The sequence below is a fragment of the Liolophura sinensis genome, chromosome 3 (assembly GCF_032854445.1).
Source record: "Liolophura sinensis isolate JHLJ2023 chromosome 3, CUHK_Ljap_v2, whole genome shotgun sequence".
NCBI classification, from domain to species: domain Eukaryota; kingdom Metazoa; phylum Mollusca; class Polyplacophora; order Chitonida; family Chitonidae; genus Liolophura; species Liolophura sinensis.
In genome coordinates this window covers 8,166,794-8,194,499 of record NC_088297.1, presented here as the reverse complement: position 1 = coordinate 8,194,499, position 27,706 = coordinate 8,166,794, and the positions used below count along the sequence as shown (strand labels likewise).

Below are 27,706 nucleotides of genomic sequence, written 5' to 3'. Positions count from 1 at the left end.
CACCTTGACAGTGTCCAGCCACAACAGTTTTACCGTGTCCAGTCACAACAGTTTGACAGTGTCCAATCACAACACCTTGACAGTGTCCGGCCACAACACCTTGATAGTGTCCAGCCAGGAAACGTCGAGAGTGTCCAGCCACATAGCCTTGAATTTATCCAACCACAACAGCTGTACAATGTCCAGCCACAAAGTCTTGACAGAGTTCGGCCACAACGGTTTGACAGTGTCCGGTCAAAACACCTTGACAGTGTCCGGTCAAAACACCTTGACAGTGTCGATCCACGTAACGTTGACAGTGTCCAGCCATAAAAAAACATCGACAGTGTCAATGCACAACAGTGTGACAGTTTCCCATAACAACAGTTTGGCGGTGTCCGTATACAAAACCTTGACATTGTCAAGGCACGGCACCTTGACAGTGTAGAACCACAACAGCTTGACAGTTTACACACACAACACATTGACATTGTCCAACCACAACAGCTTGACTGTGGCCAACCACGAGATCTGGGAAGGACTCAACCACAGCGGTTTGATGGTATCTAACCACAACATCTTGATAGTGGCCAACCACAACAACTGGACAGTATTCAGCTATGACAGCTTGACGCTATCCACCCACAACCACAGGGTCCATCAATAAAATGTAACAAAATGAAGGACTTGTAATGATCCAATGGTATTACGGATTCCACTGGTTTATCTCAGCACGCGGTGTTGTCACTTTCACAATACATTACTATCAAGGCTACAGTATTACAGAGCGGAAAAAATGACGAAATGAATTTTTAAACTTTAAGCAACAATCTAATATATCGAATGAACTAAAAAAAAGTAAATAAGTAAATAAATAAATAAATACAAGTAGTATTACTCAAACATTTCAATGTTTGAAAAAAGGTAGCAATGAATAATTTAAATAATCGTTCTCCTAGGGATAACTTATACCCAAACCGATCGTGGCCGAATGGTTCACATGTTTAACTTTTAACAACTGGGCCGTGGTGACAATAATCGTTCTCCTATTGATAACTTATACCCAAACCGATCGTGGCCGAATGGTTCACATGTTTGCCTATCAACAACTGGGCCGTGGTGACAATAATCGTTCTCCTAGGTATAACTTATACCCAACCCGATCGTGGCCGAATGGTTCACAGAGTCTCTGGCGATCTACATTGTGATCAACCACATAGACGGGGCTGTTATCCCTATGTACATATCTATCATGTACACGGTATTTAACAACATAGATGGCGCTGGTTGCCCAGTGTAACCGTCTATCTTGTATGTGATGTGTAACATCATAGATGGCACCTCTTGTAGCATGAGATATTTACATATTAACGGGAAAGACTTAATCGTCCGTTACTTTTGAATCACAATCTGATCGGTTAGGGTCTGCAACGCTCGTCATTTTCAAACTGTATCTAATACCGCTTAACCTGGGCCTAGGGGCCGTAAAGGTAGCCATGCTCATTTGCATCAGCATGATGCCTTTATGAACAGTTGCAATTAAAGCGCGACTGAGATACTTGTTTAATTGTTATTTGACATGGAACTCATTCACGGACTACGAATTTGAACTTTGAAATGGAATTCATGCCTGGAATATTCATTGTCTGCCAAGCATCACTGAAAACTGATGACCGCTTCTCTCTTGTGTGTTACCGGCTTTATTTCTTATTTGTATAATTTCTTACACAGCTTTGTCTTTGGGAGTTAGTGTTAAACGTTGTTTTAGAAATGGATCTTGCGATTGTCGACTTGGAACGCCTTTTACGGAATACGAATTGTATATGAATGTCGGACTTGAAGCTTATATTCGCATGTTTCCCTTTTAACAACTGGGCTGTGGTGAAAATAATCGTTCTCCTAGAGATAACTCATATCCAAGCCGATCGTGGCCGAATGGTTCACATGTAATACGGGGACGACGGTTATGTGGTCGTTTACCCAGTGTAATATTTGTTGAAGACCACTTGTCTATCACAAATGTAATGTGTACATTTGTGAGACAAATGTGAGAAAGTGCGTCCGAAATTTGCCATTGGTCGGTGGTTCGCCTTGAGTACGCTGGTTTAAACAACCCATACAAAAGACGACCATAGGGGTGAAAAATTCCAGAGTACTGCATTAATCAACAATGAAACAGTTAAATGAATAAATACCTGTAAATGAATAAAAAATAATAAATAGATAAGTAAATAAATAATTAACAAAAACAGTTTTGGGTATTTTTATTTGAAAATTTTGGAAATAAATCATTATTTAAAATGGAAAGGAAACCATAAAAATGATACAAACTTTATATAAAAAAAGGTGGAGAATAGTTATTTGGAAATATGATTCGGTTTTCCTTCTAGGAGCAAAGAACATTTAAACAAAAATTTGAACACATGTATGGTGGATATTTGGGATCAACTCTTTACATATATATCCTTGAATCACGAAACAATTAACTGTTCTTTTATTTTCTGAATTAGAATTTCGGACTTGCTTAAGATTTGTCTTGAGTTTTGAAAGGAATCACTGAAACAATGATTGTAGATATTACGTTTTTTACCGATTTGTCGATTGTATGCCAGCATTCTGATCTCATTTAAGTGTTACGCGCTTAATTTCTCCACTGGTTTCATGAGTCTAACGTGTTTTCTCATTTTCAGCCTTACTTGCTTTGCTCAGTCATTAAAAAGTTGATTGATTTGTGTTAAATTACCTCTCTGCAATATTTAAACCGAAGCGAAACTATTTTTATCTAACAATTTTTTTGACACACATCAGACGGATCAACCCTGCTAAAACAAATGAGGCGCTGCGTGGACGTATATATAAACGTAAATCTGTCTGACATACTTCCATGTGTTTAGTTTTCTGCACCTGATCACTGAAGCGTTACAAACCCTGCCAGAAAACAGGAAGTTCATGATCAAGGTCAACAACAAACAGCCGCAAGCGAGTAAAATCTACAAAAAACTGATAACGGACGATTGTAAAGAATTATTAGGGATCGTCTTCAAATAAACGAATAAAACCCTGAAAATGAGAATGATTTGTAATGTATTGCATGAATACTGTGGCAATTTTTTCTCCAAAATTGCCTCTCTTGAAACAATTACACAGAAATATTTTACAGGCGTTTTTTAAAATCCCTGTAGTCTTGTGGTCTGTGTGTACAGGTAGATGTCCTTACGTGCTGGTTAATGATAGACGTACTTAAGCAGAAAACGGAAGTTTCACTCCCATGGTCGTGTTTTGTATGGGATTAATGCAGTACTCTGGAATTTTTCACCCCTATGGTCGTCTTTTGTATGGGTTGTTTAAACCAGCGTACTCAAGGCGAACCACCGAACATTGGCAAATTTCTGACGCACTTTCTCACATTTGTCTCACAGATGAACACATTACATTTCAGTTCATTATCTTAGTTATAAGTTGTCTCTAACGTTAACTCTCTTAGTACCGATATGTGGAATTTATAACCTGTGTAACTTATTCATCTTGATGAAAGTGAAGTCAAGTGATGCGCCACGCAGACGGTATATTATCTTCAAATATTCGTGCACCCTCTTCCCATGTTCTATCATTTTGGTATGGATTTTCTCATATAACCATAGAAAAGCAGAAATCCAGAATAGTCCATACCCAGTTAGCCCCATCATGTCAATTACTCATCCTACGTTGATATTTCGTAACCAGGGTGATCAGAGGTAAGGAGTTTTTTCCTGCAAGACTATCGGGAAATAGCGAATGGGCGCTGGCATGAACTGCGGTCTGGGCTTAAACAATGTTTCATTATTTACTTACTGTCAATCAAAGTAGCGCTCCGCCCATATTGGCTGTGTCCACGTATGTCTTACACCTTACAGAGCGTTTCCTCTTCCGCACGTAGGAGCAGGTAATCTCTAGAAGCTTTAACCAACAGCTTTCTTACGATGACTTTACGACGAAACAGTACAGTGGTGTGTTCTTCCCGCCCGAAGGCGTAAACCTCTCATATAAAGCTCTCCCCTGATGGACAATCGCTAAAACGGATTCTCAAGTTTCTTGAACGCTATACTGTCAACTGTGCAAGCGCTGAACTATCCAGCTAGACTGCCTGAGAAGACATTTCTTCTTCTTTTTTTTTTGTTCTTTGCAATTTGGACGATGAATTCTCTATTGGACCTTTTGCTCACTGACATGTCTGCTCACAGCCGTTCATTACACACAGCCTGTTCCCGTTCCCAGAGGGACGACGGTCCACGATCGTCAGGGAACAACGATCGCGCATCGCTATCGGAACGTTGGAATCAGATCTCTGTTGGCTACTGGTCACAATTTCAGCTCCATCGCTGAAGGGCTTCACTTATTGCTCCGGGGCAAAAGACTGAACAAAGTCAACCTCAAGCTCGTCACTGCAGACGTGGTAAGTTTACTTATATTTTATTTGTTAATGGAATTTATTTTACTTTTACTTGGTGATTAATGACGTATCAGGACTTTTTCACCTTAACGACTAGAGTCGGTTTTAAGGGTGTAGCAAACTAGAATGTACTGAGTAAGCCAATGTCGTTCGGCAGGTACAGTGACAAAAATCCTGACAAAGGCGTAGCAACGACTCGTTGCCCCTTATGGGTATAATGGCTCTGGCGGGGCTGCTTACTTGCCTTCGGTAAGGCGTCTCGGTGAAGCAGCACTAGATAAAAAGAGATGTATTCTATACACCCTACGGAATTCTTCATCTTCATACGACTGAAAAATTGTTGAGCACGACGTTAAACCTCAAGCACTCGCTCACTCTTAAAACCCTAGCACACACTCACTCTTTCTGCTGCAACACGACAGTTATTGGGATATATATACAGGAAAGAACTGTAGGGTTACGGGTCCCACATTGGCAAGTAATGGACTGTGGACTAGCGGTAAGCAGACAAGTTTACCACAATTATTTGTCATCTATCTAACGTCTATTCTCGAGATTTGTACACCCAGTTGACATCCTTCATCTTTCAGGAAGTGGCGGGAAATAATTTCTTTCAGATGGCTCGAATTGCTGTGTTTTTCAAACAGTAGAACCTATCCACCAGATTCAAGAGTCGTCGCCATAGCAAAAGAAAATTTAGTAAAGTTTAAATCAGTATTGCGAAATTATCACTAACAATCAAGTAGAATTTCCAGAAGTCGTGAATTTGTTTTTCACTTACTAGACAAATCGTATACAAATCTATTGCGCCCTTATCGTTCATTGTGTTTTTCTCTATTTTTCAATGAATTTAACTTACAATGCATGTATGATCATGTTTACTTACTGGAAAAAAACGGTGTGTACACAAAGCGGATGTTGGAGGTATTCTTGTACGAGGCGACAGTGGCATGTTTTTTGTTTAACACTTGTTGTGATAAGGAAGTCAGGCCTTGCTTCAATTTTTTTTTTATATATTTTTGACGTACAAATCATTCAATAGCCAATAAATAGATGAAGTTTACAATATAATTCTAGTTCACCTAAAAAAAACTTCGAAACATCGTTTACAAAGGAAACGAAAACAGAAGATTTAATTTTACAGGCCTACATGCATCGATAATGCGCATGCATAAAACGAGAATGATATTTGACGTCTCAGACATATAAAGTCTGTTTTTCCTACATCATCCGTGATTCTCGATTGTCATTGGCAGATAAGGCGAGTTAAAATGTTGACATACATTTTTCAGAGATGCAAGCCATGCCCACAAGAGGTATGTGAAATTTAACCCCTTGCGCAGCTGAATTACTGCGCATGCTGACGTAATTTTTCTTTGTGACGCTGCATTCCATGGAGCGTTATTGTGACGTCACACTATACCAGAGCTATCAGGGGTCGACATAGCTGTATGTACCATGATTTTTTTTAGTTCAGCTTTAGATATACGCGATACAGGCTTTCTACTTTACACCCAGAGTTTAAATCCCCATAAACCTTTTTCAAAAGTTTTAATATCCATGCTATAGGCGTTTATATTGTATTCCTTCACAAACCAGGATTCTGCTGTTGGGCAGTCTCCCTGGTCTAATCTTTTTGAATTGATCTCATGTTTTTTTTTTAATAATAACACAGTATTTTGAATTCTAGACTAGAGTATATGATGCCCAACATATTCATATTAGAATCACTACAATGTGTTTCTTTTTCGTTTTACCTAATTAACGTAAGCCGTGTTGCTAGATGGCATGCAATTTGCCACTATTAGGCGTTTACATGAACAGTTAGACTAAAACCCTAACTGAGCTAAACTGAGAAGACATCGGATCTTGTATGAGTGTCACGCTGCCGTCGCTACTCTGGTTTTACTCTCCATGCATTATTTCTTCTTACATTCCCCACTTGGACATCAGTTGATATAAGCCTGTTATGTATACCCTGTAACTTGGATATGCGTCATAAATGGCCCTAGGGTCACAAAGTTTTCTTAAGCTTATACCAGACTATAGTCTTAACTTCAAATACATTATGCTATAATTAAGACTGATCCCATGATTTTTTTTATTTTAATTCTTACAGTTGTCATAGACTTTCATTAAGCGTTGAAGTTAAAATCTAACTTCAAGAATAAAACCAACTGAATTAATTGATTGATTGTTTGATTCATGAACTGATTGTTTGATCTGTTGATTCATTGATGGACTTATCGATGAGTTCATCGATTGATCCAAAAGTTGATTCATTAATTCATTGTTTTATTAACTGATCCAATGATTCGTAAGTTCACAACTGAACTTATAGCTTCTTTCACTCCTTCCTTGACTATAATGTCGGTGGTTTCTTCCAAGCTCCGTTGAGTTTCCGTCTGCTTACGCAGACTCACCCACACATATCGCACGTATTTATTACCGACCGATTTCAACAAGCCGAAAAGTGTGAATCTTCTTCCTACCTTAATTAAAACATGCAAATCGTACAGAGCATGTCTTTTTTTATTCGGCTATTCCTTTTATTGTCAGTCACACGTATACGTTTGATTTCAGCTAATCATCGACCATCTCCTGCACGGGCAGACTTTCGAAGACCGGATGTATGTCTGGGGCAAAACCGCAGAGCTTTACGCAACTTTCATGAAGGACAAGCTGCAAAATTACGTAAGTATTTTGTTAACATCGTGCAATATGTACAATATAGAGGACAAAGTAGTACATAATGCCTGAATGCAATTTTACTCTTATAAATCAATGAAAGGTGAGAAGTTATTCTGAAGGTCTTATAGTTAAAATTTGGTTTCGTAAAATTAGAGCAAGAACATGTAGCTAATCTCGGGGTTTAGCAAAATCATGTTAGACTTGTCGTGATTTTGTCAGGTCATGCTCTCTTAAACTGAAATGTTATATATAAGTTTAATAATGTTAAGACCAACATCTTGTCAGTGTTGGAGGATGGGTGTATTTATAATTGTGTTAAAATGTTAAATAATCTTTTTTTACAACTTCCAAACAAACATTATGAAGAGTGACATTCTACATTTTTTGCCACTCACATTTTACAGCGTATAGCATGCTGTATCATTTTAACATTTATTTTTGGCACTTAAGAGAGTGTGATTTAAAAGAAGTTCTATCATTTTTTTCCGCAAGAGCCAATGAAACCAAGAATATTTGTGTTCTTGTGAGAGCATTAAATTTCAGCCATTCTGTGACTAAATGCCTTAGAGTATCGGTGATATCAAAATCCAACGTTGTTATAAAACGAGTCACCGCATCTGCCTTTCATACATCCACCTCGCCTTAAGTGTCACGCTCCAATTCACACGCTATAATGCTTCCGCACTGCAAACAGTATGTATGGGGCCTTAAGTTTACTCAAGTGATGCAAAATGCTACGTGCAGACTTACGAGACATCTGCATTTTACAACAATAAACATATGTTGGGCTACAAATAAATTGTTAAATTCCATACGTGTTTCCACGCCATATTCAAGAATACTTAACGTATTCGACGGCCCCAGTCTTATAATGGAAGGAAACCGAGCACAACCTGGGGGAAACCAACGACCACCCACTGCTTGCTGGATGACCTTCTCACGTGAGACCGGAGAGGAGGCCAGCGTGAGATGGACTCCAGGCTACGAATATAATGAAATGAAATACTTAAGTATGTCATGTGAAGGAATATGCTTATAGATGCAAACGATACCTATAGGCCTACCATGCAGGAATAGACGATTAGCGATTAGATGCATATATCACATTTCTTAATAAGCCCTCTATTCTATGTATATTTTCCGTCAATGCTCGCCAATATCCGTAAATGACGTCATCAATAAACACACTGGAACCAAGGGACAATCTTAGGGGGCTCAATTGGGAGTCATACCCCAACTCCCTGTCAACAAATTTGCTTTGACAGCTACCACCGTTCACTTCACAGCAGCAGGCTACTTAATTTCTGAACTGATCACTGGGCCTTAGTAAAACTGAAAGAAAGCTGAGAAACTTTGTTGAACACATCCTAGGCTCCATGCTAAGTATTAATAATAAAGCACCTAATATATTCTTTAACAGATTTATTAACTAACACAGATAACCCATATGTATAATAAACTGAAAGGCTGAATGCAACTTAACTTAATATTAAATGAACGTTTTTCGATATTTGATTTTTGACAAAGTAAATTATTTACAGGCAATAATAAGACAATACTGATCCCATATAAGCCTCGAGATTGCAATACACAAAAGTTATCCCACCTCAGATGTAAACAACGAGTTCTCAGAGCTCGATCCCAATATATGTTAATTTTTCCCCTTTGTGTCTTAAAATTGAAGAAAATTTACCACATATAGAAAGCAAACATTCCTCGTCGTGGTACTTGGGCCTCGCAAATAACTGAATAATTAATCATTAAAATGTATATTAAGTCAAAAATAATGGGTGCCTTAAGAGAAAAATTATACAGACAACTGCCTCCAGAAAGACTTCACATTATTTTTTTGTTAACATTTTTTCCATAACAACAGTTTCCTCAAAAATCAGTTATTTCCCAAACGCTTTTCATATTATTTTGATCAGATTTTTTGATCACATTATTTTGAACACATTATTATAAAACTATTATCTATAGTTTAATAACTATTTTCCAAAAAATGTTCTGTAAGCAAATGATAAAAATTCTGATGAAGAAAGCAATGTTACATATATATGTCATATCGTTTAGCTGTGGCCCTAAAGGATAGGCATACCTTATGTTATCTAACATGCTTTTTATGGCGCAAAACTAGTTCTGGGTGACACTGAATTTGTCGCCTAGCTTATGACATAGCTTAAGTATTTGAAGAAGAAAATAACTCATTTCATTTAAATTTCAGACAAAGTACGACGTGGAAGTTTTAGACAAATTTGAGGGTGACATAATACTAGATCGTGCCGACATTGACCATATCCGTGAGCACTCCATTCCTAGCCAATCAGATACAAACATACATATACCTTCAGTGAAGGACAGAGGTATCAGGGTGAAAAGAAAGATGACGGCCAGGGAGACGAAATACTGGTCTGGGGAAATCCCCTGGAAGATCCAGGATTCTCGTTTTAGTGAGTACAAAAGAGGCCTTTCTGTTCTTCATGTTTTAGGACAACCTGCAAATTTACTTCAATGTAGAACTTCATTTTCTCTGTGTTAAAATACAAATTATACATTTGGGCGCGAATCCAGCGACTTGATTGCGGTTGATTTTTTATAGTATACCCCTGTCACAGTCATTATAATGATCAATGATAAGTTCAGGGCCAGTATTTATCAAAGGTCTTAATACTTAAGTGAAACACTCAAACAGTTTCAATTAAGATGCTTCCTTCAGAATGTTTAAAATTTCCCTATTGTTTCTTTACGAGAGTGCAATTTGTGTAGCCTTCCTGCTAGCGCAGAACCGATTGATTGACGACTGACTGTTTGTCTTGTCCACAGTGTTCCCTGACTTCTGAAATTAAATTCCAACAAACTACGTCAATCCTCTAGACGACTCGCCATATTGTCGTATTTTGCAACGGCCGAGTCCACTACCTCTTCTATCATTAGGAGTCTGCTTTTTGGTTAACCTAATCCGTGCAATAGTTTTCTTGTATAGGATTGGTCTAAAATTTTCAGCTATTGATGAGGTGGACAGGATCAAATCTGCAATACGTCACTGGGAAGAGATGACGTGCGTTCGCTTCAGGGATATCACTGAACCTGGCATGAAGCTTGCCAAGGACTCACCTGGTAAGCCTACTGTATCTCCACGCACAAGGTCAAGGGCGTATCTGGGCTTCGCTGACGGAGCGAAGACACAGTCTGCGAGGACATCGGACTCAACAGGCCCCAATATACCACACCTTCGGTTTATACGGGATAGTGGGTAGGTTACCTAGCATAACCTGTCTTTCATCTAAACCCATTACCCAGTGTTCTTCCACATCCGCGAAGCAAAGAAAAACATTGAATGCATCAGTTTGCAACAGGCAACATTCTAAAACGCATTCCATTTTACCAGCGCTGTGACAGTTGGTGTTATTTGCTATGGGTGTGTATGGCGCGTTTAATTGCACATCAAGCCACGCTGAAACGCATGCATAAGGCTTCTACAGACCACCCGCAAAATTGCAAACTCTCAACGCCGTATGAATGATTTATTTATTTATTTGATTGGTGTTTTTACACCGTACTCATGAATATTTTACTTATACGACAGCGGCCAGCTTTATGGTGGGAGGAAACCCACGACCATCCGCAGGTTGCTAAATTGCAATTAGCAGCATGTGACTTTAATCTTATAATGTGTCTATTGGATATTTCATTTCATTGGATATCTATATATGAATTTGAAGCATATCCTGAGAAATGTTTGAGATATTAATTACCATATCTATAACCCAAGTTATTTTACAGATGCTATTCCTTTACCGGGAAGACGGGCCATAATGGACAGGATATATCCATTGGGGAAGAATGCAATACGGTAAGCCATCTTATATTTGTTGTGATCGGTGATTGACTGGCGTGAGAAATATGCAATTTTTCGACCATGTGACGACGGGAAATCACTTGGTGTGTGTGCATATATTCTGTCTTCTTGTGGCAGGCGAGCCCACACATCATACCGACCACACCAGACCTGACCCAGTCACATTATACTGACACCAGTCCAACCAGCCATGTTTCCTTGGTCTAACCCCTCAGTGCTGAGCACCAAACTAGGCAGCAGCTTGTGCCATTTTTTACGTCTTTGGTATGACCCTAACCGGGTTTGATCCTGGGGTCTCTCGACTTCAAAATGGACGCTCCACCAGTTCGTCCACCTAAGCGGTTATTAACGGCATAAATTTTGTAGCTTAATACTGATTAGGCGTTATTCGGGTTATTTTTAGTTACCATGCACATGTGCAGACTCATTCTTGATTGGTCATTTCATTGGCCTGGGATATATATACAGGTCATCTTTAGCTCTCCTGGGGTTTAAAAAGTCATTTTACTTTTTTTGTTGTTTTTTCTTTCTTTTTTTTTTAAATAATTACGAAAATGTTTTATGTGCTCTTAACTGTATCCTGTATGATTACAGCTGGGCATTGTAGCGCACGAGATTGGTCACGCGATAGGCTTCTACCACGAGCACAACCGGCCAGATCGGGACAACTACGTCCATGTCAACTACGACAACATCGCCACTGACCACAAAGGCAACTTCGGGTTGGTCAGTTGGGACGATATTCTGACCCTCGGCATTCCCTACGATTATTCTTCGTTGATGCATTACCGAGGAACGGTAAGTAGACCCAATGAGCGTTTCGCCAAACATTTTTTCTTCTTGTTTATGGCATCGAATGATGAGGAATATTAAGATAAAGTTTGTGTAGTTTTCATTTTGTGCGAAAAGGTTGCTCTGACAAGAAATGATTTGCTTACATATGTCGAACCCGACTTTCTCAAAGCTTGCACTGTGATGAATAGGTGGTCACCGAGCCAGGTTCCAGGCGCTGTAGATGGTTATTTGCTTAGTTGTCATTATTTAAGTTCGGAGAATAAAGAAATAGCTAATTTAGTTTATATCTTAAATATGTGCTAGTCTGCCACAGTCTAAACAAACTTCGACAGGAAAAATCACACAGTGAGAACGGAACTTTAAAGAGGATTGAATGATTAGGGTTTAACGCCGCGTAGGCAGTATTTCAGCCATAACTATAATTTTACGCCGCGTAGGCAGTATTTCAGCCATAACTACAATTTTACGCCAAGTAGGCAGTATTTCAGCCGTAACTATAATTCTTTACGCCAGACAGGCAGTCTTAAACGCAGTGTTTACGCCAATTACTTTACGCCAATGGCTATGGCGTTATAAGCCACAGTGACATGGCCATATCATATCATATACCATATCATGGCGTCATAACATGGACGCGGAGGAATGGGAAACTCGTAAAACTCCTTCCCACCTCTATCAAGATGGCCCAAAGCTGTGAACTCATTTCCTTTATTACGTCACAATTATTGGTGTATGTGTGCTCATAAAACATGTATGAAGTACACACGCACCGCAACGTCACAGACGAAAACGTTGTCCTCTAGTCTCCCATTGACGTACAGTGACTTAGCTAAGGCGTGCATATCCCTTGGTATGATTGTCAGATTAAAAAGTGTTTTCTCTTGGAAAATATATCTATAAAATATAAATATAAATATAAAATAACGATGGTCATAACTATACATTATAGCTCTTTTCAAACTTTAGAATCGTTTAACTGTTACAGATACTGAAAGGCAATAATTTAAGGTGACCTTCGTAAACACCAAAACTGCTTTTCTCTTAGAAAATATATCTCATAGACACAATCCCTGAGTAAAGGCTTACTCTTGTTTAATTAAGAAACTAATGACGATTATCATTTCTATGTAAAACACTCTTCTAACTGAAATTTATACTATACTGAGATGACATCCTCAGGAAAATCAGTTTGGGCTCCTTGCGACTTTTAGTTTATTTTAACACAGAAAGAAATTCAAAATGGCTGGCTTTAGCTCATCACACAATCAAAGAACATAATAAAACTGTCGGCCCGCCAGCAACCTGCGGATGGTCGTGGGTTTTCCCCGGGCTCTGCCCGGTTTCCTCCCATCATAATGTTGGCCGCCGTCGTATAAGTAAAATATTCTTGAGTACGACATAAAACACCCATCCAATAAATAAATAAATAAATTATAAAACTGTCTCCACTTTGCATCACATCCATTTTAGCGACTCTGGCGTTGATCACAGTATACAAATTTATATTTAAATTAAAATGTTTTAAAAACTTTTACCTATTTATTTGATTGGTGTTTTACGCCGCACTCAAGATTATTTCACTTATAAGACGGCGGCCAGTATTACGGTGGGGGGGGGGGTGGAAACCGGGCGGAGCCCGGGTGAAACCCATGACAATCCGCACGTTGTTGACGGGCTGTCCCATGTACGGCAGGAGAGGAAGCCAGCATGAGCTGGAATTAAACTCACAGTAAAAACTTTTAACCAATTAATGAATATTAAATAGATACTAAGCTAGCGATTTAAAATCTGTTGTGTAACATGCACAGTGAGGAAAAATACACTGAGAGAAAAGTTTGGGTCAACTGACTCAAAAACCTGAGTAATTCAATGGAGCTCGTCCGACCCGGAAAACTGAGTCATATGGCAATGTTAGCTGAGTTATCGACGACTCCGATGTATGTTTTCCGACTAACCAAATTAGTCAAAATATAATCAGATGTGTCGCTTAACAGCTGATCATGTGATATGACTCAGTTTACTCAGTCGAATGAGCTGCATTGAATTACTCAGACTGTTGAGTCAGTTGACCCAAACTTCTCTCAGTGTACGTACGTACGGACCCGTATTTATTATACTGCAATAAAACAGTGTGCACATGTATACATTATACATGGAAGTACAACAGAATAATATCACGTATCTTAATTCCAAAACGAATCAGTTATTGCAATTGCAAATGAGTAAATATGTATACATGATACATGGAAGTACAACAGAATAATATCACGTATCTTAATTCCAAAACGAATCAGTTATTGCAATTGCAAATGAGTAAATATGTATACATGATACATGGAAGTACAACAGAATAATATCACGTATCTTAATTCCAAAACGAATCAGTTATTGCGATTGCAAATGAGTAAATATGTACACGTGATGCATGGAAGTACAACAGAATAATATCACGTATCTTAATTCCAAAACGAATCAGTTATTGCAATTGCAATTGACTAAATATGTATACATGATACATGGAAGTACAACAGAATAATATCACGTATCTTAATTCCAAAACGAATCAGTTATTGCAATTGCAAATGAGTAAATATCTATACATAATACATGGAAGTACAACAGAATAATATCACGTATCTTAATTCCAAAACGAATCAGTTATTGCAATTGCAAATGAGTAAATATTTATACATGATACATGGAAGTACAACAGAATAATATCACGTATCTTAATTCCAAAACGAATCAGTTATTGCGATTGCAATTGGGTAAATATGGAGGGAAGTACCGTAACTCCTGAGGCATGTAATCAAGGTCATACACAATTTTTAAAAATGAGTCAAAAAGCAATAACTCTACAACTGAGTATTCACTCATCATCACATGATTGTCACAACCACTTCTGTGGAATTTAAGATCAATGAATTGAGAGAATGTATCACGAGAGCAACGAAATATGACACCGGAAAATAAAATTCGTATCTACATGTTACGTCTACATTCTCGTAAAAAGGTATGTTATATATTAAACAAATTAAATATATAAGTAGTCATATAATAAAAGTTTGGCAAATCTTGTGTAACAGCCATTAAACACAGCATGCAAGGAACACATAAACTGAGGGAGAATCCTTATGTGTGTGATCAGGAGATCTTTTCCAGGTCTTGTGGATTTGTAGAAAGGAGAAGAGGATTAAACCAGATTTTATGAGGCGCACAGTTTTAAATTAAGCCTACGGAGTTCATGCATATGTCGGAAATATTTATGCAACAACCAGTCATAAAATGCACCAAACTTGAAATGACAAGTAAAGTTCGGGGGGGCACAATTACGTATATGAGGTCGTCTTTTAAAAAATACGTTTGCTTCGCGTATCCTTATTTGCTCGCCAAAAATGGCAGTTTGCCTTTAAATGCAAAATTTTACTGAAAAGAAGAAGAAAAAAGAAACAACACACACACAGGCACACACACACACACACACACACACACACAGGCACACACACACAGGCACACACACACATATACACGCACACACATACACACACACACACCAACCCACCTACAAGGTTACGTAAAACAAACATTTTAAAGATGTTCTCATGGTAGAGCTTATCACCTGTTATATAACTTACGTGTAATGTAAATACGATATGATGTCGGCAAAATGTGTTCCAGCGACGCATGCGCAGTTGTTATCTGATAACCCAGGACGGCCAGAAGATAATATCACCACAGCTAGTTATTCCAACTGATGTACCAGTTATCAGTTTGGAATCCGAATGATCAGTTTAGGAGCTCGTTCTACCTGGCGTCGTAACTCATGCTCAGTGTAACTTCCATCACAACATATAGTGAAGGGATAGGCCTATATGGTAATTTGGTTTGTGAGCTTGACGTAATATTCCGACAGATTTGTAGATCGAGTCCGTGCAGTTGTAGATGCTGTGGCTTTCCAGTACCATTATGCAGTATAATGACAAATTCACAGTGAACAATAAAGTTACTTTGTTGTTCAAATAACAACAGACATTACATATATCATTATCACAATCTATAAAAAAAGCCATTTTGCATATGACTGACTAATAATTTGACTGCAAAAGAAATAAAGGTCGTGTCCTATATATTATTACAATTTGTTAATCTTTAAAACTGCATGGGGCAAATGATGTTGATAAATAATTAAGAATACATATTAACAATAAAGTAAACGATAATAATCTTGACACATAATACACATGTGATATCATCAAAATTTGGAGTTTTTTTAAATATATTAACATTAAATGCATTCAATTGTCTTCAAAAGTAAAATTGCAATAATTCATGTGTACCTCTTACTGCCTGTGTATGACGGGATGGTGTGAACATGATATTAAAGTTAACGCCTACCGATAGTATACACCTGCAGTTTACCTGTAAACGGCAGGTACTCTGCTGTAAAGGCCCAGGTATAATGGTGAATAATGGCGAAGTGATTAATCCTGTCGGCTGCCGGTTATTCCACTCTACCACGAGTCAATTTTTGCTGCAGAAAGTTTACGATACGTTGCTTTTGTGACAATTCTAATTGCACAGTACTAAGAAATTACTGGGCCACAGTGCTGAAGACTCTGTCCTGCTGACCGTTTGGTTGCCTTGGTAACAGTATGTTTGAAGTTAATCCTCGTGGCAGTGTTTTGTTTTTGTCTTTTTTTTTTAATTTTTGATCAAGCTGTATCAAACTCATTAACACGTCGGCACGGCGATCGTCACGTGGTCACGTGAGGACGGAAAGGGCAGATGATACGAAAGGAGAGCAATCAATTAATACGTCACGTGACTATCATCTGTCACCGACAGTGTACCTTACATCCAGATATTGCTTAGCTATATTTGGTATCGGAAGTTCTTCGATAGCGTCCGGCAAACTCCGCTGAAGCACAAGTCTAACCGAGCATCGGCACAAATGCATTAGCCTGCTGACCTCGAAAGTCAGTGGAACTTTGGTGAAACAGGCAGGGTAACTCCAATGATCGTACAGTCCCTTCAGCAAGCCTATCACTTTGGGCTGAAGTTGTTGTTCGCACTCTATTAGGTCTACGATACACATGAGCAATGCGAACGATGGTTTATTCCTGAATCTGTTGCATGCCCTTTCCAATACAGTCTGTCCGTCGCTGTCCAACACCTCATGATTAGCTCCGTATTTTAGTAAGATTTTCGTGCATCCTCTGTGACCGAGTTCCACTGCTGTGTGTAGAGCGGTTTTACCGCTCTCCATCATGTCGCACCCTCGGGAATCGATGTAGTAGCGTCCACACGACATCCGAACACTCCGTCCGTGGGAGCACAGCATCTCCACGATGGGTTCATTGTTCAGTCGCACGGCCAGCAGTAACAGAGGGCAACACGTCTTTACACCCAGGGCTTCCTCTGGAAAATTACTTAGGATATACCTGCAATATTTTGAATTTCCGTACATGATCGCGAACCGAAGGGCCTCTGACAGAGGATAGAGTACATCCGGGCTATCCGACCCCTTCCAGTCGCACACTTCCTCGTCCACGTTCAGGAAGTAGCGAAGCTTTTCGATAGTCTTCACTTCTGTTGCCGGATCGCGGACTGCGTTCAGGAAGTTAAATGTGGCCATCCTATTTTTCCGGTGCCGCCGGTGCGTCTGTCCGTCAGCTAGGTTGACCAGTAGCAAATCTGTCAGAATTCTGACCTGCCTAGAGCCACTCCGTTGCTGCGTTATAGCTAAGGCCCAAGTCTACAGCTGGCCACGTCTACAGCCGGGCAAGGGTTAAGCTCGAGCCCCTCTTCCGTGTTTACACATGCCCAAATCTGACAGCTGCACGTAGATTGATTATCGATCTTACAGAACGCAGTCGGTATTCTCGATCACAAAGGTCATTGTGACGTCGCGGGGTCAGGCTGTAACATGCATAGTCTAGCCTTGATCCGTTCCGCATGACCGCCCACTCCACCCCACCCCCCTCCACTTCTCCCAAGTGACTAACGAAAGGTCGTCCATCAGTTATCCCTCCGATACTAACTAACAGGTCAACGATACGCCTTAATACCATTATGGGTGCAATCGGACTTCGCATTTTGAACTTACAGATTATTAGTAATCTGAAACGTGGGAACAATTCAGCAGAACCGAGGACATCTATAGGCAATTTTACACACAGCAAAGACTGACTGATAAATAGACTAACTGACTGATTTGACTCATTGATTGATTTAAAACCGTACTTATAATAAGAGGTAGAATGAGAGATGAACTGCAAGCCCCTACTACCTCACTGTGGTTTGCCTGTATTCTAGATATTATGTGGGGTCTCCTTGTCTTATTCAACTGGTCTGTTAAGTTGGAGGCTCGAATCCAACAGTCGCCAGTTTGTTTCGGCTTTATGTAAGGAGGTTTGCCACGAACTTGGGGAAGGGAATTCGCTTCCTCCGGGTACTCCGGGTTCCTCCACTAATCAAGCTGACCACCGTCGCCATACAATTTTTCAGTACGGCGGAAAACATCACAGATTTATTTAGTATGTTTACTTGCGCGAACAATATAGCATGAAGTGTTCTTCGCAGAGGAAGCCAGCATGAGCTGGACTTGAACTCACAACGGACGCTTAGGTAAGAGGCTCCTGGGTCATTTCGCCGCTCTGGCGTGGCCACGGAGGCTCCACATTTATATTAAGATATACCTGTATCTAACTGTAAATTAATGATGAAAGTGAAATGAAGAAATATGTGTAAATGTTTATTTCCTCCGTATAATCACCGGTTATAGCCAGAGTAGAATACCATTTAGCAGAATAGATAACTTGAACCATGCTACCTTACACCTCAACGTTGTACATGGCCTTGTAATGTTATTCTAGAGTTGTTGTATGATGGTGCGCATGCGTGTAGTAATGATGCAATAGGACAGTTTGCAAATAAGGCAGTACGATTAGAAACTTTGTAAATGATACAACATGAGTAGAAAATTTGTAAATGAGGCAATCCCAGTAGATACCTTGTAATCAGGCAATGCGGGTAGAAAATTTGTAAATGAGGCAATACGAGTATAGTTTGTAATGAGGCAATACGAATAGAAAGTTTGTAAATGAGGCAAGACGGGTAGATAGATTGTAATGAGGCAATACGTTTAGAACGCTTGTAGTGAGGCAATACGAGTAGAAAGTTTCTAATGAGCCAATACAAGTGCAAAGTTTGTAATGAGGCTATACAAGTAGAAAGTTTCTAATGGGGCTATACAAGTAGAAAGTTTCTAATGAGGCAATACGTGTGCAAGGTTTGTAATGAGGCTGTACGAGTAGAAAGTTTGTAATGAGACAATTGATTTAGAAAGCTTGTAAATGAGGCAATATGGTTAAAAAGTTGTAAATGAAGCAGGTCAAGTAGAAAGTTTGTAAATAAGGCAACACGAGTAGAAAGTTTGTAAATGAGGCTATACGAGATTAGAAATGTAGTAATAGGTGTTGACATATGAAAACTGGAGTAAAACCACATAAAAACATTTACATGTAAACATGTAAATGTTTAATTATGTGCATGGTAATGCGGTAATGTTTTATAGAAAGTGGAATTACTAGCGAAATATATATACTCTCAATGTATAAACAAAATAAGATTTAGTATCAGAAACATTCTTGCATTATAAGGGTAATCGTCACTCATTGTTCTATAATCACCAGTCTATTTCCCAATGAACCCTTAACACGAAATTTGCAAGCAATATGAAAACAGTTACATGTATATATACGTAATAGATTCAACAGTTAACGTCTAGAACAGAAATCGCCGCTACATGTATATCGTGTTGTCTTTAAATAATGTTCCAATCGTTATATCTTTACAGGAATGGTCATCCGAGAACGGAAAACTGACCATCGTGGCCAAAGAGAAGGAGATGCAAACGGTGATGGGTCAGCGGCAGAAGCTTAGCTTCTTCGACGTCAAACTGGCCAACTTCATGTTCTGTTCTGGTAAGATGAGATCTGGTCTCATTTTGCATTGGCATTTTTCCTGTTGCATGTACAAAAAAAAACCAGGGGTTTGTTACCCTACAGCCAGTGGAATGTTACAAAATCAAATATTTTGAACAGATGTGCTATATGGATGATAAAAATCCCTGGTTCTTGAAGTTAATATTTGTTGTCTCGACATTATAGTCGTGTCTATACACAAATTACATAGGTTTAAAAGATCATTTATATGCACACCTCATACGTATTTGTACTTATGTACTGCGTCATGCCGTTTATTTTAAATTATGCAACGTCTATTTTGATTTTTAAAAAATACAGTTTATCTGAATCCGATGATACACGCAGGACTAAATATTTTCATATTGGATCTATCTTGATCGTAGATTGGGCAACTTTTTTTTTTATATACGTTATACCTGCCTTGATTTTTGTCCTCCACAGTTGCGTGCGCAGGTTATACGTCCTTGGACTGGGAAGAGTGCCAACATGGCGGCTACAGGAACCCAAACGCCTGTAATCAATGTCTGTGTCCCGTAGGCTGGGCCGGACCTAAATGTGCAGATGTCGAGCCTGCTAAAAACGGTATGCTTTTTGTGTCTCCAAGACTATGACATTTCCATCAGATTCGCGCAAATGCTTTTATAGATTAAACACAATTTACAAATCCATCCAGTCTATTTTATGCAATAAAAACGGCTTTTCAAGAAATTGTCTCCCTTTGTTTATGGTTTTTGAGGTCTAGTATACATTTCAGCATTCTGTGGGGAGAAGGTATTCACAGCCAAAGAAAGCGAGCAGACTTTCACGTCTCCATCCTTTGACAGCAGTACGCTGGAGAACGAGGTGACATGTGCATGGCACATAAAGGTAAGCCTTTGTTACGTAGGAAAATACACTGTGGAACTGACACTGTGGGTTACTGTGGCACTGAAGAGAATACCAGCCCTGGTAGCACAGTTGGTAGAGTGCCGCCTCGGGAGCGGTAGATCCGGGATCAATCCTGGGTCGAGTCACACTTAAGACATTAAAAGAGGAAGTTGTTGTTTCCTCCTTTGGCGTTCAGCATGAAGGGGATAGTGCAACGACTGGTTGACCGGTATCGGGCGGTGCGACTTACTTACCTTCGGTAAGTCGTCTCAGTGAATCAGCACTAGATAAAACAATTACACATTACATACACCCTAAGGATTCCTTCGTCGTCATATGATTGAAAAATTGTTGAGCACGATATTAAACCCCAAGCACTCACTCACTCACTGAAGAGTTTAGTGTATCGCACAAACTGTACTGATAACAGTATATCGCACAAATTGTACAGCTGATTCGCCGGCACTGTGCCGTAAGAGGGTAAGTTACAGTAGAGGACAATTGTCATATCCTAGTTAATGATATTCACATTTACGGGTTGTCGATATACAATAGACAAGTGTAATAGTATTGAAGGTCGGAAAATAATTTTAAAAAGAAGCAAACTAGCAGTAGTAAATCTTTCATATGTATTTATATGTATGCTTGGATTGTAACATCGTATTTAACGATTTTAAAGTCATTAGGTGTGTGTAGATAGAATGTTGTGGCAGGGTGAGTCTGTGCTGCCAAAGTGCTGCCACTGAAGCATCATGCCGAAGACACCAGACATGACACCCCACCCAGTCACATTATCGGGCCAACCAGCCATGTGTCCTTGCTCTAAGCTCTCATTGCTGATAGCCAAGCGATGCAAGAGCAAATATCATTTTAAAATCTTTGGTATGACCCGACCCGAACAAAATATTAAAGAATGGTGTAATATATGTAGGTCAGCAAAATGCTAAGAGAGACAACTGCAGTCTACTTTAAGATCCACTATCTCTTAGGAAAGAGTTATTTTCGCATCAGGATCGAAAGGCCGATTAAGCATGTTCAATTTAAGTGGGTCTGCCTTTGCGTCTTCATTCTTACTTTGAAATGGTTTATATGTGGATAGAAATGTATGTAGACAAATGAAAGAATTATTTGTGTAAACATAGTCTGGACGGTTCTCACTTGTCGTTATCCAGGCCCCTCCACACACACGTGTTCGCTTGAGCATAGCTGAACTGTTTGACATCGGATATGAGCAGTACAGCTGTGAGGAGTACGTGGAGATCCGCTACAAGGGGACAGATAGCACGGGAACCAGGTCAGTACTCATGTCCATCAGTCTGCAGGAGAAGCTATCGGGTTTGAACCCGGTATGTACAACATATTTGTTTGAATGGTATTTTGAACGAAATGACAAAACTAGAATAAAAAACCTGTATCGATCGCCAAAGTATCTTAATTTAGTAAAAAAAAAACAGATTTTCTATTTTTGTGACGTTGCTTAACCAAGATATTACAGTTCAAAGTAAGCAAACTCGCGCGCATGTTATAAATTTTAGCCAATCAGGCGCCAGTAATTTCTATAACCCAACTACGGAGCTGTTTCCGTTAGATGACGTCACCCGAACAATGTTTTGTCTTTTAATCATATGAATGTGTCGTACGAGTGGCACTACATCGTGTTTCGGGTTGCTCCCACATGGCGCTTTGCATTGCCTTGTAAAAAGTTTAGGATTAAAAGTTGATTTACAGAGTTGCAAGCATGTCGGAACAAAATGGCTGTGTCTGTTGAAATCAAATTACTTTTTGTCTTAAAATTTTAAAATATCGCTTGAAGTATTGTTCCTGTTATATCACGATCGACGTTCCGTCAACGTAGCAGACCGATCCCAAGAGTGACATATTTATGTATAATGCTGTCTCGCTGAAACAATCATGAACAGTCGGAACTTCTCGGGTATTTCCGGCGTAAGAGAAAATTTCTTAGAACTCCGATCGCGACATCCTTTGTACTCATGCAACATTAGCTATGTTGTCGCAAAGATTGAGAATTGATCAAAGTAACTGTATTGAACAATTCTGTGTATTCACAGGTTATGTTCGTCAAACACAACGATACATGACATCGTTTCCTATGATAACGAGGTACTCGTCTTATTCCGGAGTGTCCCCAAGGAGGCTAAGGACAGCAGATCTCGCTGGTTCAGACTCAGCTACGCTGTCACAGGTGAGTGGTCTCCCTTGACACGTGTACATTCGTACTAACGTATCGTCTGACTTCACTCAACAATCTGATAGAGGTACCATTAGGGTATGTACACTCCAAAAAGAGTTTGTTGTCTAAGTGATGCTAGAATGCATTATCCTAACGCAGCAAACCAACCTGTTAAATATAACACACATGTTCTAGTAATTCAACATAAAGATTCCGTAGTTGGCTCGAGCAGCGTGATGACCCAGGAGCGTCTCACTAATGTGGTCGCTGTGAGTTCAAGTACAGCTTATACTGGCTTCCTCTCCGGCCCTACGTGGGAAGGTTTGCCAGCAATCTGCGGATGATGGCGGGTTTCCCCCGGGCGCTGCCCGGTTTCCACCCACCATAATGCTGGCCGCTGTCGAATAAGTGAAATATTCTTGAGTACGGCGTAAAATACCAATCTAATAAATAAATAAATAAAGATTCAGTAGTTGCCTAAAGCAGCGTGATGCACCTGGAGCCTTTCACCAATGCGGCTGCTGTGAGTTCAAGTCCAGCTCATGATGGCTTTCTCTCCGGCCACACGTGGGAAGACCTGTCAACAACCTGTGGATGATCGTGGGTTTCCCCCCGGTTTCCTATCACCATAATGCTGACCGCCATCGTATTAGTGAAATATTCTTGAGTACGGCGTAAAAGACCAGTCAAATAAATAAATGAATAAATAAAGATACGGGTAGACTAACAGGATGTTATATGGAATATGAGGAGTGGTGTGTGATAAGAACAGAATGCGTTCTAGCATCACTCAGACTTTACATTTGTGTACATCTGAAGCATAGCTTCTCACGGATTCCAACGGGCAACCTCAAGAAGACAATCATACCCTATTTTGTAGTACTAAAATAATCAACGGCTTCTTTAATTTTGTAGACGGCTGCGGCGGATGCAGTCCTGAGGAGACTGCTCCCATGGCTAAGCCTTGTCCACGCCGGACACTCTACGACTGTTCTCCGGACTCGTAAGTCTCAAACCTTGAACTGAAACTCAAAACTTGAACTGAAAAATTTCTGAACAGGCCATGTGACTTAAAATAAGAAAAGAACATTCTTGAAATTCAAGAATCGCCTAAAACCAATGCTACATTTGTTTTCCAAAAGGTTTAACCTGCTTGCTTAGAATTAAAAGTATTCGTGCTGTAAGTGTAAGATCATGGTTCAGCCCCGAGCATGACGTTCCTTACGACAAGGAGCCGTGGTGTTCCCGTATTGCATTGAGGCATTGTATTCCCACATGGTAATGAGGATTGGCATTTCCTTATACTAAGGCATGGCGTTCCAGCATGACATCGGAGTCAGCTTGGTACACGAGTACACTGTTCTGACACAGCCGAAATAATCCTAAACACTCAGCGGGAAAACAGAAAAGAAAACTTTTTCCTGCTGAATTCGGTGGTGAACAGACGTTGTGTTTTTCTTATTTACCGATTTGGCTTGTGGGAAACTTATACAAATACCAACAGCAGACAAGATTACATCTTCTCCTAATACAAACGGTGTGCCCAAAAATGCAGTTATTGAAATTCACAATTCAATCGTACATTTGTAACAGGCATAGTGTTCCTACCCTCGTACTCGTTAGTTTAAAGTAAAAAAAAGCTAAAATATGAAGTAAGTTTCATCGTACGGACAACTGAAAACTATGCGTAAAAATATCTTCATTTATTTTTTTCAGATTTTTTAAAGAGTGTTGAAAGGCATTCAAATATTTGATTACTATGGTGGGTTTTATGAGCTGTACTGACGGTATCAACTGTGACGTCACATCGCCTTTTTTTTCCTGATGTTCACCAGGAGGAAGGAATTTTTGGGAACATTATTTCATTAATTTTTCACTCATGGGTAAAAAGAGTTATTCTAACATTCAGTATCGGGATTAGAGTTGAAGAAACTTCCTGTGACGTCAGAGTTCCTAGCCTTTGCCAATATGGTCGATACAGCCCACCTTCCAATTCAAATGTTTCAGCGCCTTTAAATCTATTCTCAAAGATCGAAGGAAATAAATGAAAGTACATATATTTGTGCATAGTTTTAAATGGTCTATTTAGTGATGCCTACTTCGATTTTCAAAGGTCTTCCTTTGATATATGAAAGAAAATGTTAGTCAAACGACTTATGATGTCTATTTTTTGTTAATTCCGCGATTTTTATTTTTGTTTATCGCAGGAATCGAAAAAACACATGTTACCGGGAAGAATCGTATTGCTGCTCTCCGTACTCGCTTCAAGGTGACCATTGCCAGAGTAAGTTGTTACCTCGGGCATGTTTTGAATGATATTGCTATAGAAATGATTGACATCCATGATATTTTGCTTTTTTGTCATTTTTGTAAGGAAACTATGCCATCATATAATATGAACATAAACACGCTAGTGTTACACATGTAAATCTGCACGAGCGGAATCTGATTCTTTCATTGGAGGAAACGAGCACAACGATTGTCCACCGGCTAAAAATCCCACTAAAGAGTGCCCCTCTTACTGTAACTTTTATTAATATTAGCTGTATTGGACGCCATTTCCTAAAAATATAAGCTCCTCAAGCGTGCTGCCTCCCGAAAAATTGGTCGAACTCTGAAAACAACCTTGTTGTAAAATCAGTATCGTTGTGTTTCGAACTGTGTCAGTAGGATTGGTTTGTGTGTAATGTTTTGATGAAAGTCTAGACTACTTCGCAACTTTAAATGTCTGCACCAGCTGGTTCTTGGGGACAGATTTTCGTCCGTAGATGATGTATCTTTCAGTTGTCTATGATTCTTAGTTTTTGATGTAAATTCTTGAGTATTGAACAATGACATACATAAATAAATAAACTTTTCTGCACTAAATGATTATCTTCTCTCTTTAAAACTTGTCCAAAATCGATGATTAAAATCCCGGCATATTCCTCCTTTTCCGTGCTATGTATCCCCAAACAAACCAATCATAGTACGACCAATGGGCCCTTTTTAATAGTTAATTAATGTACAGTTCCTTTTTCTTATTGGGGGCCTCCGTGGCTCAGGACCCAGGAATCTCTCACCAATGCGGTCGCTGTGAGTTCAAGTCCAGCTCATTCTGGCTTCCTGTCCGGCCGTACGTGAGAAGGTCTGCCAGCAAGCTGCAGATGGTCGTGGGTTTCCCACGGGCTCTGCCCGGTTTCCACCTACCATAATGCTGGCCGCCGTCGTATAAGTGAAATATTCTTGAGTACGGCGTAAAATGCCAATCAAATAAATAACATAAATAAATTTTTCTTATTTGTGGGAAATATTTCTGTAATGTCTTGTTTATTCATTTTCACAGTTCAAGAATTTAAAGATGAAGCAACGGGAAAAGGTTAGTTTTAATCTTCAAATTATGACTTCAGTTAAACCTGTCGAACGAGATTCTTTCTTTTCTTCTTTAAACAGGCATTTAAAACCGAAGTCAGCTAAACGCATTTCGAGGTCAAAACCTTAAACAGTTGTGTACGTTACTTGTACATCGTAGTCCCATAGAGATACCCCTGTGAGATACTGTTAACTGAGCACATTGATAATATGTCCATGGAACAAATTTCTGTCGCAAAACACTATTCAAAATGATAACATGGTTTAGCCGTATTGTTCTGTTTATTCTTGTAAAGAAGAGATATTCTAGGAGTCTGGTTCTTTAGTGTGCTTATTTCCTTTTCCAATTTGTTTATTTCATGTATAGGATTTATTTCAATTCCTTGACAGAGTCTTGGGGCTCATGGTCGAATTGGACTACGTGCTCTGCCACGTGTGGTGGGTGTGGCTGGAAGTCACGTGAGCGACAATGTCTTAAAAAGCGTTGCAGGTGAGCCAATCAGATTTCATGCTTGATTGCCATTCTCGGTTCAGCCATAAAAAAGGCTTATACTGACCTAATTTTACGACTGCTGTCAACTTTGCCAATAAACAAAAAATACCAACACCTGATAATTCAGAGCATGTCAAAAGTTCTTTTGACAGGACTGAACCAAATTGTTCGCAGACAAGATAAATTTGAATCATTCTATATTTTAAGATAATTGACAGCAGATTCCAGTGTGTGATCGAATGTCAAACTGTTGAACATTCCGTACATCACTCAAAATGCGATTTCAGCCTTTGATTATAATTTCTTACAGAGGGTATGACCAGGAGTGGGCTCGCTGTGGCTTTAATGTGTGTTCCCCAGGGACTTCACCCCAGCGTGACCCCACTTCCGGTCTGTGCAAAGTAGAAGAACTGAAACCCTGCCCCTTCCAGACCGGCTATAAGAAATGCCTGCAAACAAGGTAAGTAATCTGCCCTCCATTTGTTGTGGCAGAATGGTCATGTATGTAATACTAGCGACTAGGTGTCTGAGGTTGTTAGTTCGAAACCAGGGTATATCTCAGCCAGTTTCTTTTAAGGTACCTTGCTATGCCCAAAATGTGAAAGTTACAGAAATCGGGAGAGCGATAATAGGCTGAAAATCACCTGACGGAAGTATGCGAGACGCAATCCCATTGGCTTTTCAACCACTAAGCTTTTGAACACTTTCACATGCACAGAATCAAACAACCTTGCTGGCAGCACAGTGAGTAAAGTGAAATATTATGACACGTTACGAACATGTATGTAGGTCTAGTATGTATGCCCCTTGCTTCATTGTTTATGTGATTGTTTTTCTTTGTTTTGCTTTGTTGTTTAGCCTGTTTTTTAGACTGCAGGTAATTAATACATCAGTAAAAGAAATTGGGAAAAAATGGTTGAAGATATTTCTGTTCGTCAGATACGAGCCGTGTCCAGAGAACCATCTTGTGCAGCCCTGCTGTGCCCATTACACAGAAGATGTGAACACAGGAGAGTGCGTGCCGGAAGCCTCTACAACAACAGCAACCGCTTCCGCCACGTGA

General features: G+C 39.5%; 1 protein-coding gene across 1 annotated transcript; it reads left to right on the top strand.

Annotated features, from left to right (window-relative positions):
- The first annotated feature begins 18,013 nt into the window (after positions 1-18,013).
- On the top strand, positions 18,014-27,706 carry LOC135463312 (uncharacterized). Its single transcript, XM_064740572.1, has 8 exons — positions 18,014-18,139; positions 19,612-19,738; positions 20,496-20,608; positions 21,781-21,902; positions 22,678-22,811; positions 23,715-23,802; positions 26,954-27,103; positions 27,583-27,706. The coding sequence occupies exons 1-8, from the start codon at positions 18,014-18,016 to the stop codon at positions 27,704-27,706; spliced, it is 984 nt and encodes a 327-aa protein (XP_064596642.1).

Excerpts from the sequence above, each read along its gene's own strand:
- LOC135463312 (XM_064740572.1), top strand. The coding sequence starts at position 18,014 with ATGAGAGATGAACTGCAAGCCCCTACTACCTCACTGTGGTTTGCCTGT. Across the intron at positions 19,739-20,495 it reads CAACTTCATGTTCTGTTCTG|CATTCTGTGGGGAGAAGGTA; the intron begins GTAAGATGAGAT and ends TATACATTTCAG. Across the intron at positions 27,104-27,582 it reads AAGAAATGCCTGCAAACAAG|ATACGAGCCGTGTCCAGAGA; the intron begins GTAAGTAATCTG and ends TCTGTTCGTCAG.